The sequence below is a fragment of the Melanotaenia boesemani genome, chromosome 10 (genome assembly GCF_017639745.1).
Source record: "Melanotaenia boesemani isolate fMelBoe1 chromosome 10, fMelBoe1.pri, whole genome shotgun sequence".
NCBI classification, from domain to species: Eukaryota; Metazoa; Chordata; class Actinopteri; order Atheriniformes; family Melanotaeniidae; genus Melanotaenia; species Melanotaenia boesemani.
Window position 1 is genome coordinate 17,595,464 of NC_055691.1, and position 13,789 is coordinate 17,609,252.

General features: G+C 38.0%; 1 protein-coding gene across 10 annotated transcripts in view; it reads left to right on the forward strand.

Moving 5' to 3' along the window:
• ppip5k1b (diphosphoinositol pentakisphosphate kinase 1b) overlaps positions 1 to 9,556 on the forward strand; it is a 49,596-nt gene extending 40,040 nt beyond the window's left edge. For 7 of the 10 annotated variants that reach the window (XM_041997118.1, XM_041997121.1, XM_041997122.1 and 4 more), the window contains 3 exons: positions 4,148 to 4,285; positions 5,397 to 5,510; positions 7,500 to 9,556. In XM_041997118.1, coding sequence (XP_041853052.1) covers positions 4,148 to 4,285; positions 5,397 to 5,510; positions 7,500 to 7,591 — 344 coding nt within the window. In that variant the 3' untranslated portion in view covers positions 7,592 to 9,556. Of the gene's footprint in view, positions 1 to 979; positions 1,136 to 4,147; positions 4,286 to 5,396; positions 5,511 to 7,499 lie in introns of those variants that run through there. The other 3 variants (XM_041997126.1, XR_006011862.1, XM_041997125.1) reach the window with 3 other exon arrangements.
• The last annotated feature ends 4,233 nt before the right edge of the window (positions 9,557 to 13,789 follow it).

Genomic DNA, 13,789 nt, shown 5'->3' on the forward strand with positions numbered 1-13,789 from the left:
GTCAGGTCAGCAACCTTCCGCATGATTGTCAGTTCTACTGAAACAGACTGAGAGATCATTTAAATGTTCAGGAGTCCTTTGCTGGTGTTTTGGATTAATTGGCTGATTAGTTGTGGCACTTAGAGGCTCCAACATTGAACCTTTTCACATTATTCTAATTTTCTGAAATTTAGATTTTTGGGTTTTTATAAGCTGTAAGCCATAATCATCAAAATTATAACAAATAAATGTATGAAATATCACACTTTGCATATAAAGAGTATATATATTAGTTTACCTTTGCTCTCAAACATGGCCGTGTTTGTTAAGATGTTGTCATTGTCAGTATTTGTTGTTCAGTTTTTTGCAGGTGTAATGAGTCATTGATATGATGGATTGAGACAAATTAAGAGCAAATGTGCTGAATACTGAGAAGAAGTTTATATTTAGGATTTTACATCATTATCTTAGAAGCAGTCTGTCATCTGTTGCAGATTAATGAGTCCAGGCTGAACTTTGACTAAATGCTCTGCGTATTGTTTATCGCTGCAGTTACTTATTGAGATCAAAGACTGAAACCTCGGGATATTTTGTAGTAGATCTGTGTCTGTGGTGTGTTTTTCATTAATTCTTTTTTAGCCATTTAACCTAAAGTATTTCCTTACTTAACCTGAGGGTTTTCTGTTTGGACTTTATAATGGAAAACTGGGACTGAATCGGTTTTTCTGTAACTGAGGCACAGTAATGTGCTCAGGTGTTTTGTTCTGCTTCAGTCAGTACGTTAATGGCCTGTATTGATCAAGTGAAGGCAGAAACTGAGGCTAAAAGTACTTTATTAATGTGTTTCAGTGTTCAGACCCTCGCTTTTAGAAACCTTACCCACCAACTTAAAGACAAGCTCCGCCTTTTGTGTGGCACATCACTCCTCCTGTTCCTCCTCCTGCTCAACTGTGCTGTCTCTTTCTACTCTTCTCTCCGTGCTCTGCCTCTCATCCCTCAGAGCCCTCAGATGAACTCGCTGAGCTGGCACTGCTGGGGTTTGCCCCCCTGGCTGTGGATGGGGCCATGGCCCACCACCTGCATCACTGTCCCTACCACCTCCACCTCCTCAGGACTCGGCTGATGTGTGGTCAGGAGCTCACAGAATTTCTCCACGGTCAGCCTCTGTAGTGCCTGCTCACGTCTTGCTGCCGTCTGTTCGTCAGTCTCATCCCTTTCAGACAGCGAAGGGGAAAATAGGATGCTGCCAGTTGAGCTTTGCATCTTTAGCTCTGTGCTTTGTTTAATTTTTATCAGCTCAGTTCGCTGCCTGTATATTCTTTATTTCATCTTATGTCTGCCAGTATCTGTAGCCTTGCATTGTGCACTGTTTCATGTCCAGCATGTCTGTCAGAGGTTACAACTCTGTCTTCCTCTGTTTAAAGTCACTATGAAACAATGTTCAATTATGAGATAAGCAGAGTATGCTGTTCAATTAAATTTTTTTAAGAGGCCATGGCCTAAATGACAGTCAGCTTTAAGATGCATTTGATCTCAATTTCAAGTGCAGGATGAGCTTCGTTCCAGATCCAGCACAAGGTTTTTCTGAAGGTAGAGCAAATCTAAAATGAACTTGATCCCGACCACCCCGCTAGCACTAATGTAAAGCTACCGCTTCAGGAGAAACATCATGTAATTAAAGACTCCCGCCAACCTGCAAATGACAGGAAAGTCTATGAATGGAGGAGAGAAAAAACAACAACACATTTTTAATTTTCAGCCATAAACTACCATAAAGAAGATTTTCACTCATATCATTCTATAGTATTTTATTGATATGATTTTTTTCCTTGTGAGCACTTTGAGATTCCCTTCAGTATAAAGTGCTATACAAATAAAATTTATTATTATTATTATTCAACCAGTGATTCTGTTCAGAGTTTGTACTGGAAATGGAAAAACACACAAGGAGAGGAAACTGCATGTAAACTGCTTTGTTTTGTTTTTTGTTTTTTGTTTTTTTACATAGACACTTTTAGACACAAGGCATACAGTGATGTAACTATTTTAATTTCAGTCTTTAAGTCCTTTTTTTTATTCAGTCCTTTCTTGCATGTGATTGGACAAAACTTTAGCCAGTACATAAATAGAAGATCATGTAAAATCTTTTTAAATGAATATGCACAAGGAGAACTAAACATGCTACACGCATGACTGCTGAAACTGACTTCTCTGTGGCATAGTGTTAGGCTGCTGCATGCACACAGTTAACCAAGCCAAGTATTTGGTGTAGAGAAAGAGCATTTAATAACAGGCATTTGTTCAGCTGTGGTGTTTGGTGACACATCTGGTCAGAGGTCAGGTAGGAGAACATCTGTTGAAAGATCTGGGCCATCTTCATCTCTGTAAGCAGCTAACTAAGTGCTGGTGTGTCCATAAACTGCTGCTTTTGTAAAGCATTTCTGGAATAGCTGAACAAAATTACATAATTAGTCTGTGGAGTCAGCACAGTCTGTAATTTGCCTCAAGGTTCAGTAGATTTTTGGGGCTTTCTGCCTTTATGCAGTAATTTCTTGCGCCACTGAATGAAATTGTGAATAAGTGTAATTGTTCTTGTCCTTGGGGCCTTGAATTCGCCAGCATGGTGACTTTGTGGTCCAGGGTAGGATCAGTGTTTTACTGCTGTATCTCATGTGAGCTAAATTTGATATCCGTGTTAAGAGGGTGCATCAAAGATGAGGAAGGAAAGAACGAAGGAACTATGGGGGTGGGGATAAATGAAGTTGGTTTTAACTTGCAAATATGTGATGATTAATAATACTAATCATACATAACTTTGTTTTTGGAAGCCTGCAAATGTTTTTGTCCATTAAACACAGACTGCAGTTTTTAAAGTTTGTCGTTCTGCTGCTGAAGTTGTTTTCAGGAATAGCCATAAAGAAAGAAATCTGCACAGTTCAGCAGCACACTGAGCAGATGGATGAGGTGGAAACACAGCTTCAACTCCCATCCATTACTTTTTTTTCCACTACAAATGTATTTTTTTGGGCTCTTTGTCATTATGCACTCGAGGCCACTTGTGCCGTATTTCTTTGGGATGTTCCTGAATAAAACTCATGGCACAGTTGTGTTAACAGGTCACATTTCACTTGAAAACCCTAAAGAGTACTTACATGTAAATACATTATCATGGGGGAAAATAACTGACTTTGAATTGATTCATTTAAAAACATTTTTGGTAAATACAGTTACACAAATCACATATAGCACAACCCCACAACAGTAATCTTTTTCTTTTTTTTTTTTATCATTCTCCTGTTATAACAGATGGTTTGTTCTGGTTTGCAAAACTAGAAACACATTGTAGCTCAGTTGACAGTCAAATATGAGGTGACTGAAAACTTTCTGCACTTTGAGTCACCTAAAGACCAATTATGAATCATTATTAGTCACAAAACTTTAAAGCTCTGAACCACTAATAAATATATCAGCACATAAAGTGGCAGAACTGTAGCAGCAGACAGTTCATTACTGAGAAATAAGAGTTGAACTCAACAAAGCTGTTTTGTCTTCTGTTATCTGATGAAGAAAGTGTTGCTATGAATTATATCTGCTGCTGTTTTCACCACTTCAGCCAATTAATTAAAGCCTCTCTTGCTGTTATAGTTTTATTTATTTTTTATTTATTAATGTCAAGAATTATTTTTTTTATTAAGGTTCACATCAAGTTGAACATAATTTTGGCCACAGTGTGTAATATTTAATGAATAGTGCTGCTTTTCATAGATTTTTCTGCACAGTTGATGATGCATTAGTTTTCTTCATGATAATTTTCTAATGGTTTGTTTCTATGTGCTCATTTCTTATTATATTCCGTCTTTGTTTTTGTAGTCTTGCAAACCTTTGTGGGGAACTAATCCACTGGTAACCACTACCTACTGTCTGAGCTCAGGTAGTAGGTAAATTACACCAGCTCCTTCACTGACTGTTGATAATGTGGTTGCCTAACGGTTTGTGTGGCTTGTTAATATATAAAAATGGCTGCCGGGTTTTGTGGCACTAAAAGAATAACCGGAGGTGAGGAGAAGAATGCACATGCACAGAAAGCGGTAATGTCCCCACTCCTCTTCTTGCATCTGATCAAGAGGTACGACCAGCTGTGATTGTGCTTTTCCTGTCTGAACTGCAGGATTTGAAGGCTGCTCCATGGTGCCCTCTATCTACCCACTGGAGACGCTGCACAACCTGCTCTCCCTGAAGCAAGTGGACGAGTTTCTTAACTCTGTGTGCGAGAGCAGCAGTGAGGCCCACGCCAAAACCATGAAGGGTAGGTCTGCACCGGGAGGCAGCCATTACGTTAAACTTCAAAGAGGAGTTGCATGCACTTCAGACAAGAACACAAAATATTTTAATTACAAGTCAGTCACCTGAATATAATTAATCTGATAATGTGATTAACTAAGTGCAGATTATAATGAGGCAAAGTCCTTTGAATTGAGCAACAATTAAAGTCAAACCCGAAGTTCCAGTCAGGAGTAACTAGTCAGTCATTTGGGACTTATTTCAGTCGTATTTCAGTGAAGATGAACAGGTTGGTTAATTAGAAAGATGGAAAGAATACTGAAGAAAATAATCAAAAAGAGGAATGTTGGTATTTGAAATAATAAGTCAATACAGGGCAAATATTTTACACCTTAATCCACTTTTAGTGCCAGATGTGTGACTGCTGCACATCGGAGGTCTAAACTTTTAATTTAAACATGACATTTAGGAGGTGCATTGAGGTTTGATACAGTCCTGTAATGGAAAATGCTTTAATATCATTTTAGTTTAAATTGACTCTGACTAAACAGCTTCTGTGACGAATACCAACACAGAAAAAAATTGATCTGTGCTTTTGATAGCTGGAATATCTGCAGTATTAAATGAATTTGGCAGCAAATAGGGTTAAGTATTTTCTATGAAAGAAGGTACCTTTTCATTTCACTACACACATGCTGTTTGCTGTTTTTTAATGGCTTTATTTATATGTAGTGATCAACAGATTTCATGCTGAAAAGATGTCATTTAATCAAGATATTATGTAGTTAAAATGCGAACATTTTCAATGTTTTTTTAAGATGTCAGATTATTTAATATCGATTTACTGTCTTTTCAGGTTGAAAATTTGACTAAAGGTTAAATGTTTGAATCTGATTTTAACATCATCAGGAAATTATGTGCGAAATGATGATGCCTCAGTAATCACTAATCTCCCCTGTAGCAGGTTATGTGTTCATTGTAAGTTACCATGGTGATGATATGGCCACTGAACACTGAAAACAATAGGCTTAACTTCCCAAAGACACATGAGAATTACCTCAGACCAGAGCCTTGAAAACTGATTTATGGACACTAATCATCCTGATCTTCATGTGTTTTTCTTCTTTTTTCTTCAGCCCTCTCAGGTCTGTTTGACTCTCAGAGCCAGACGTCTCTCTACAGCCCACAGCAGCCTCTGTCCTCCTCTGGATCTGAAGCGTCTCTCCGTCCACCGAGCCAGCCACTGTGGCGTAAGTGTTTTAATCATTTTAATGGTGTTAAACAGTATGTCAGCCTGCTTTGTGATAAATGTCCATACAAGAGAGGCCCAGAACTGAGTGTGTGTAAAGGGTTTCGAATTTTGTTTAGTGTAAAAAAAAAAAAAAAAAGATTTTGTTCAGTCTAACCAAAATACCATTTAATATTCTTTTTAATATTACAAAATACAGAATCCAGAAACATCTTTGACATTTGTTTCATCAACCTCTGTTTGCAAAGTGAAGGAGAAGCTGCATCAGACTCCGTTCGGTCTGTGAGTTTCTTTGCGATCAGTTCTAAACAAACACTTTTATCAGTTCTGATTAAAGCAGCACTAAGTAACTTTCTGACCTTAAAATATTTGTTTCTGACTCGTTTTGATGGCACAGTGAGATTAATTGTGTACATTCCTGGTGCCGTTGTTGTCCTGCAACGTCACATTACAGCTGAGTTTTATGTACCTCATCACATGCTAGCAACCAGATATAACACACTGGCCATTATGAACGCACAACATGGCTGATTTATCAAAGAAATGCACGAGGATGTTATTAGAATAAAAGGAGAGAGAACAAGAGATTGAGCAAGATATAGTATAAGACAACTGTCAACATTGGACTGACTTTTACTCACTGAAGAGAGCTCAGATTAGAACATCATCCATTACAAGAACTCAGACGGTGTATCCTCTGTCATTGCTGTGTTTCACAGTTTTATTCTTAGTGATTCTTATCCACACCAACATTAAGGTGCATTCACACCAGCCCATCCCAGTGCAGTTCTCCTTCAGTAGCTGCTGATGCAGAGCCACCTCAAGAAAGGAGGGGATATGTCACTCAAAGGAATTGAACCTTTTGAATAAGTGCAGTGTGTAAGCAAACTTAGACTGGCTAAATAATGCAACCCCCAACTGTACCAAGTCTAGTGTACTATTAGGTTTTAAAACAACCTTAGTTTCATCCTTCACACACACTCCCAACTTTCCACTAAGTTTCATTAAATTAAGTTTGGTGACACGTGCCTACCTCAGCTCTTGCTTTGGTCCAGTTATGACTAGACTGTGCATAGCAATTAGTGGAAAGTCTCGACTTACAAACTGAATTATATGTTAGTTAAAAAAGAGGGCCCAAAACTGTCAGACAAGCTAAACAAGAGCAGGTAGTAAATGTGTGGCCGGCCGTCCTGTGGGAGCAACATCAATAATAAAACTGCAGAGAAACAGGACCTCGAACATCACAGCCCTTCCTTTTAGCTGTTGTCTCCCTCCTTGCCTGCATTCCTTCTTCTCCTTTCTCAAATCTTATTACCCTCTTGGTGTCGACATGATTAATTTATTTTCTTGCCGTGATGTTGATTTATGAAATATCTGCTCATAGAGTAGATTTTCTCATGTACGTTTCTTCCTTCTTTTCTACTATCTGTATGCCGGGGTGACTCTGGATGTTTTTTTCCCTCGGTCTCTTTCTCGTCCCAATGGAACCTGCTCTAGATCCAGGCTGCCTTAACCACATGGCACTCACTTAGCCTCATTTACTACACAGTGTTCAGATAGGGACACTGCATGACTCAGCTGGACTCCTGTCCTGCTCTTTATGGGACACTGTGTGCTCTCCTATTGGCTCTTGTTTCTTTGTCTCTGAGGAAAAAACCAGGTAATTTTAGTTTAAACTGGCCTAAAATATTTATGATTTGATGACTGATTTGGGATCAAACCAAACAAAAAAAGCAGTTTATTCTTCAATGGCAACGGGTTACGAAATGACCTGTTTATGCACCAAGATTTACTCATTTGTGCTCATAGTGCCACCCGACACACATACAAAAACAAATAATACATGACTCAAGCAGAGTTTTAAGGAAAATAGTTACATGAATTTCTGAAATATGCACAAGTGATTTACTAGGAAAGGAATCTTATTTCTGAGATGCCTACCTACACAGAAAGATAACTGATTGCATGTTCTTTTTTTTGTATTGTATAGATGGCAGCATCCCCTCAAGTGCTGTATCCAGTGCAGGTCCCTCATCCCCGATGACAGAGAGCTCCGGTCTGAACTTCAGCTTCAGTGAGTAGGTCATCCATCTGAAAAACACACGGACCTCTGGGCACCCAAAGCACGGTCTGAGGATGTTTCCCCTCCCGTCTGACTGCTCACATTCACAATCACCTCTGGAGGAGATGCTGATTCTGGAGACAGAGACCACCCTGTGTGGAGACTGAAATGTTGCACACAAACTACACAGCTGAACACATCATGTCACTCCATCGTCCCTGCTGTGTAAAGGGTGAACACACAGGATCTCAAACAGGTGAAAATCTCTAATCTCTGCAAGTTTCAGACAGAAGTCCCAGTGCATCAAGCCAACATTCAGGCCAGTTGTGCCTTTTTAAGTTTAGACGTGGGCCCACTAAATCAACAAGTGCCTCCTAGTGCCTATTAAAGTTATAAAATATCTCATTTAGAGCTGAAATCCCTTGCAGATTTCTTCCTTTCTTTTTATAATGAAGTGAAACAAATGTGTTTACCTGCAAACTGGATATGAAAAGCCTGAAGGACTTTTTTAAAGTTTGACATTTTGACACAACTTGTTCACCTTGTCACCTTGTTGACATGAGATGATCGATACCACTTCGGTTTCTGTGCATTACATCTGGAGCTCCTGCTGCTTAGCCTAGCATAAAGGCTGGAAAGTGGGGAACTACTGGCTGGCTCATCAAGGACAAAATTATGCGTTTATTTACAATTTCACACCTCACCTGTTAAGTCATATTAAAACAGGGTGCAGGGACTGAGGTCATCACACATTTTGACAATGTTGAAGGGCAGTTTTCTTACAGATTAGCCAGGTTAGCCGATTTTCCCCGTTTCTAGTTCTTGTGCTGCACATCTGCTGTATTTTAGATTCTAAAGGAAGAGAAAAAAAGTCTAATTATTCCTTTAAATCAATGTTTAACATTATTTTACAATCATGGTAAACCCCCTCACTAAAGCAGGTGCAGCCCAAAGATCTTCTGTAACATCTGAAAGGTGTCATTAGGATTCGATCAAATCAGATCATGTTAGCTTCAGACCTGTAAAATTTCTAGTTTACATGAAACATCCAAAATAACGAGACTCAAATTACAACCTTTCCCTCTAGTACACTCAAGCCAGGTTGATTAAACAGATTATTCCTTTCTATGTGTCTCCTGTTGAATTAAAACAGAAATATATCTGTTAATGTGCCTTTCAGTGATCTGTAAGATTCATTTGGGGGGTTTAAAAATCCACTTTGATTTTAAACTGATTTGTGGTAAAGTATTATTTTAGAATAGAAGGGAGAAACCACTAGACTAAGTAGATATAACCACCCTGTGTTGGGTTTTCTCAGTCGATGCTGCTTCTGTCTGCAGTCTGCTGTCACGCCAAAATTATGTTGATTTTCTTTTTTTTTTAGATTAAAATTGGTATAAATTAGTTTTCAATTGAACTGGAGGTCAGTTTATTTTCAATTTATGTATGTTATGAGTTTACTTTAGAGAGGAACTTCGATGCTTTACGTAATTCTTCTGTCATTTTATACAGTAGAAGTATTGAAATGTTGGATCCTCTAATTAAAGGTGGTTAAAATTTCAGATCTAAACATAGCTTCTCATATACTAATTTCCTTCAGGTTATTATTTCTAAACACAAACTAAACAGATGATTTCCATAAAGTTTTCATATACACATACACTTATGTCACCTAATAATCAGATACTGAGCTCAATGTTTTCTCAAATATTTCTGCTGTTGACGCAAGAAATGTCCAATCAACAAGGAATAATGTTAAGCTGTGAGTTTACAGTCATCTTTCAAAGCAAGCGAAGATGTTTTTCCATGAAAGAGGGATGAGGGTTAAAGACGCAGGAGTTAACAGCTTCTTGCTGATAGTGTTAACTGTGAAGGTATGAAAAGGTGCAGCAATGCAAAGCTGTATAAAACTGCAGAACGTAACACGTCCCCTCTAAAGCAACTAAGGTGCTTCAGTCGTTTTTTTATTTTACTCTGACCAAAGTTATTTTCTTTAGGTTTCATTAGTATGAGATGTGTATAGACATAAGGTTCAGGCAGAACGGTCTGCAACACCAAAGTACAGCTGGGAGGATTAAAACCTCTATTTGCTTCAAAGTGCTAAAACAGAAAATGAACTGACCTCCAACATTTAAAAAAACTCTGCTAAAGAACAAATTGAACCATTTTTGTCATTATTCTAGTTTTAAATTTAAGTAGGACGGATTGATTTTTACCTAAATGTGGGTTGATGCAGGTAATTTAATCTGTTATTTATGTCGTTATTTAAAATGCTGTTTAATGTTAGCCAAAGAAATGTATGTGTGTGATCTGTGGTGACTTCCGGAAAACAAGGTCGAGCTTTTAACGTGTATAATTTCTGTCTGGCTCAGTCTCTGGAGGTTCAGGCTGGGCTGGGATGTTGGAGAAGGGTAAAAAATAAATAATAATCAAACAGCAAAAGCATTGTTTACTCTGTTAAAAACACAACAGACACATTCACACCTGCCACAGACCTGTTAAATTAGAAGCTTTAGACTGTGTGTGTGTGTATTCGTGTGTGTGCTTGGATCTTAATGGCCCACAGTCCAGACACATAAGCCTGTTATTGCTTCATAAACAAAGCAGCTTATCTCTGCTCTACCAACACATACTTCTCACTCTCTTTCCTTTTTCATCCCTTGTTTCAGTGGCTTTCACATGTTTCCATTTCCCCATGTGACCTCTCTTCCTCTTGTCCTGCTCCTTACTTCCTAACTCACTTTCATCTACTTTCTCATTTTGCTTCATCTTCATCCTTCCATACCTGCCTCCTTTCTTCTTCTCATCTTTCTTCCCCCCATCCCTTTGCCTCAATTCCTCTTCATTTTTCCTTCTCTCTTCTTTTCTCTTTGTCTTTTTACAATATCATTTTCTCTTCACCTTCATTTAGGTTTCTCACCCCATTTACCTCCTCCCTGTCCCTCTTGTCTCCTCATCCCTACCATCCCTCTCTACTCCAGTCTAAATGGCGTTTAACAATAGTGATGACTCATGCCTCCTCCTATTGCTCCCATGCGTTTCCATGGTGACACCCCCAGATGTAATTGACTCTTCCTGAGCAACGCTGGGTGAACGGAGACAGAGACCGCCGACTCACCGGAAGCCAAAAGCTGATGTCATCCTTTCTGTCTGGAGGACAAGTATTTTTCCCACACACACACACACACACACACACACAAACAAACGTCCATTCATTAAGCGTTCATACAATCACACTGATGGAGTAAGCTCAGCTTTTTGGGCTTCAACACAACTAGTAACACAGTGGCCTCTTTCATTTCTCGAGATGACTGCAGTCTGGCTGCAGGTTAGGCCGTTAAGAAATTGTTCTTATTTAAGCCTCTGAGAGAAACATATTTTTTTTACTTGATGGTTTTAAAGACAGATTTATTTTGTGTGTAACGTCACCATCACAGGTCTCTCAGAGTGAGCAAATACTGACCGGCAACAAGAACACTAGCGGTGACTCAGAGCTTCTATTTAATGCCAACAAAGCTGAATTATCACTTTTTCGGTGATTTGTTGGGAGACATGACGAAGGATTAAATAAATAAATATTGGACTAGGAAGCGTACTTATTTGATAGTCATGAAAACTGAAGCACATCCTTTTTCTAAGGTTTTACATATCAAAACAATGTGTGAAAGATGAACATTAGAGTTAAAAAAAAAGTAAGTAGCTGCCAGATGCTGCTAATAAAATACATTTAACTGATCATCATCAGTGAAATTACTTCTAGAAAAGCTGAAGTTTGCTGCTCTGGATCATTCAGATGTGTTAATATAATGCCTAGGAAGGAAGACATCCACAATGATCAGAGAAGCAACTGTCTCTGGGAAGGATTTTAAGTCCGTTTCCAAACCATTTTAAGTCCCTCAGTCTACAGTTAGAAGTAGAAACTGCTTAAGATTATTGCCAATCTTTTTAAAGGTGGATGACACAGAAAGTTTACCTCAAAGTCAGGCTGTTCAAAACTCAGAAAAACTGCAAAGAACCAGAGGGTTACATCTCAGACTCTACAGAAAAGGCAAGTTTATTTGTATGAGATGCAGCTGTTTACTGCTCTTTATGAGAAGTCCTGTTAAAAGACCATTTTAGTAATCCAGTCTACTGGAGATGACCGCATGGATGAGTTTCTCTCTCTTTTTTCCTCTGTAACTTTTTTTCAGGCCTCAGTTAACATGTTAAATGTTGAAGTTAGAAAAAGGTGCGCAAAGGATAAAAAAGACAAACATAGCAGCATGTCTAAGGCTTGTAAAGCTGCCAAACACTTAGCAGAACAAAGCTGTAAACACAATATTGATATGGAAAACTAAAGTTGCAGTAACAGTTAAAACCCAGCAATCCCAGAACCAAATCCCTTTGGCTTAAAGCCAAATTTCTGGCTGGCAAATGAAATTCACAAGTCCAATATTCACTCTAGATATTTGGCTTGTTAGTGTTTTTAAAATATTTATAGTGTAATTAATGTGGCTTCTCTCTTGTAGATGTGTTTTAATTGATTATTAAACTTGTGTATTTCAGAAAGATTTCCAGCAGGTTTTGAATTTCACCCAAAGACAATGAATGGATGTATTTATTTCAAATTAACAAAAGAGAAAACGATATACAAAAAGAAAATAATAAAAAAGAAATAAGAATGATAATAATAAAAATATTGCGTCATCAAATCATAATATAAAGAAGTTGAAGAAGGAGTGGGATAAAGTATTCACTTTTTTTGCTTTTTAAAATTTAGATTATAGCCTCCTTCCCTTTCTGTGAACATTTTCTGGATATTTTTTGGTAAGAGATTATTTCTTACTTTGTACATTATTTGCATTGTTTTAAATTAACCAAGTCCGTTAATTTCAAGGTGCATTACATTATAAAAAGCGGGTTTGTGTGTTCTCTGTATCCTGCTTTATTTATTGTCCTTATTGCTCATTTCTGAAGTGTAGATATTTGTTGTAGAGTGCTTTAATTGATAGACCTTAGGATTGAAATGGTAAAAACAGCGAAGAATATAGAATATGTAGTGATTTAAGATCCAGAATGTGACTTATTTTTCCAAGAATTGCAGAACATTTTGCCAGCTTTGCTCTTACGTGTGTTGCGTGAGGTTTCCAGCTAATTTTTTGGTCCAGGATTACATCAAGAAATTTTATTTAACTTAAACTTATCAATTATCAATTCTACATGTGATTCTGTGTTATCCCTTCCAAACAGTATAATTTCTGTTTTGCTTGGATTTAATGATAATTATTTCTATTAAAGCACAGTTTTATTTTGTTTGTTTCTTTTGTAATCATCTCCAAAATCTGCTGTGAACTGTCCCCAGAACAGAAAATATTTGTGTCGTCTACAAAAAACACAAATTTCAGTAAAACTGATGCTCTGCATATACTGCTGATATATATTATAAATCATTTTGGGCCTAATACTGACCCCTGTGATACTCTGCATGTGATTTCCATGTTCTCTGATTTTTATCCACCTTTTTGCACAAACTGTTGCCTGTTCCTTAAACAGCTCTTCAGCCAGGTCAAACCAACCTATTTGTATGTTTATGTATATTCCTGTGTTGCTTTCTAGGACAATTTTTATCATTTAGCAAGTTAAATGTTTTCAGAATTTCCTCATGCTTTATCAGAATGAGTCTAAGACCAGAATTTAACACAGATCCTGTAGGATTAAGATGAAGTAGGGAGAATGGATACACCAAAGAAAGCATGCAGTATATCCAGTCAGTTCAGCATCGTCAAAGGATTTTTTGCTTCAAGTCTTAAACTCAGTGTAGGAATCAACTAGTGAATTTGAGGTTAAATCATAGACTAATGTACTGTGACCAAATTATTAATTCCCTTTGCTCCAAAGCTTTAACTTCAAGTTTTGTTTTGTGTTTTAACCTAAGTGGGAGGGAAAGATCAGAGAGGAGTGTAACCGTTAGTCATTCTGATGAGAGAATTACCCCTATCTGACAGGAAGGTGTCCGGTTAGACCTTCAGCACCACCTCCGCATCCAGAAGCCATCCTCAGCCTGCACCCTCTTCACCATCCTCCAAAGTCTAAATGTGTTGTCAAGGTAACTGGGGGAAGTACAGCAAGAGGGGAGGGGAGTTGTTTTGCTGGGTGATGTGGCAGCCAGGGCAGCGTTCTGTAAAGCCTGGTCAACCTGATGCTGATCCAAATTGCATATGAAAGTGCAGCATCCGAGG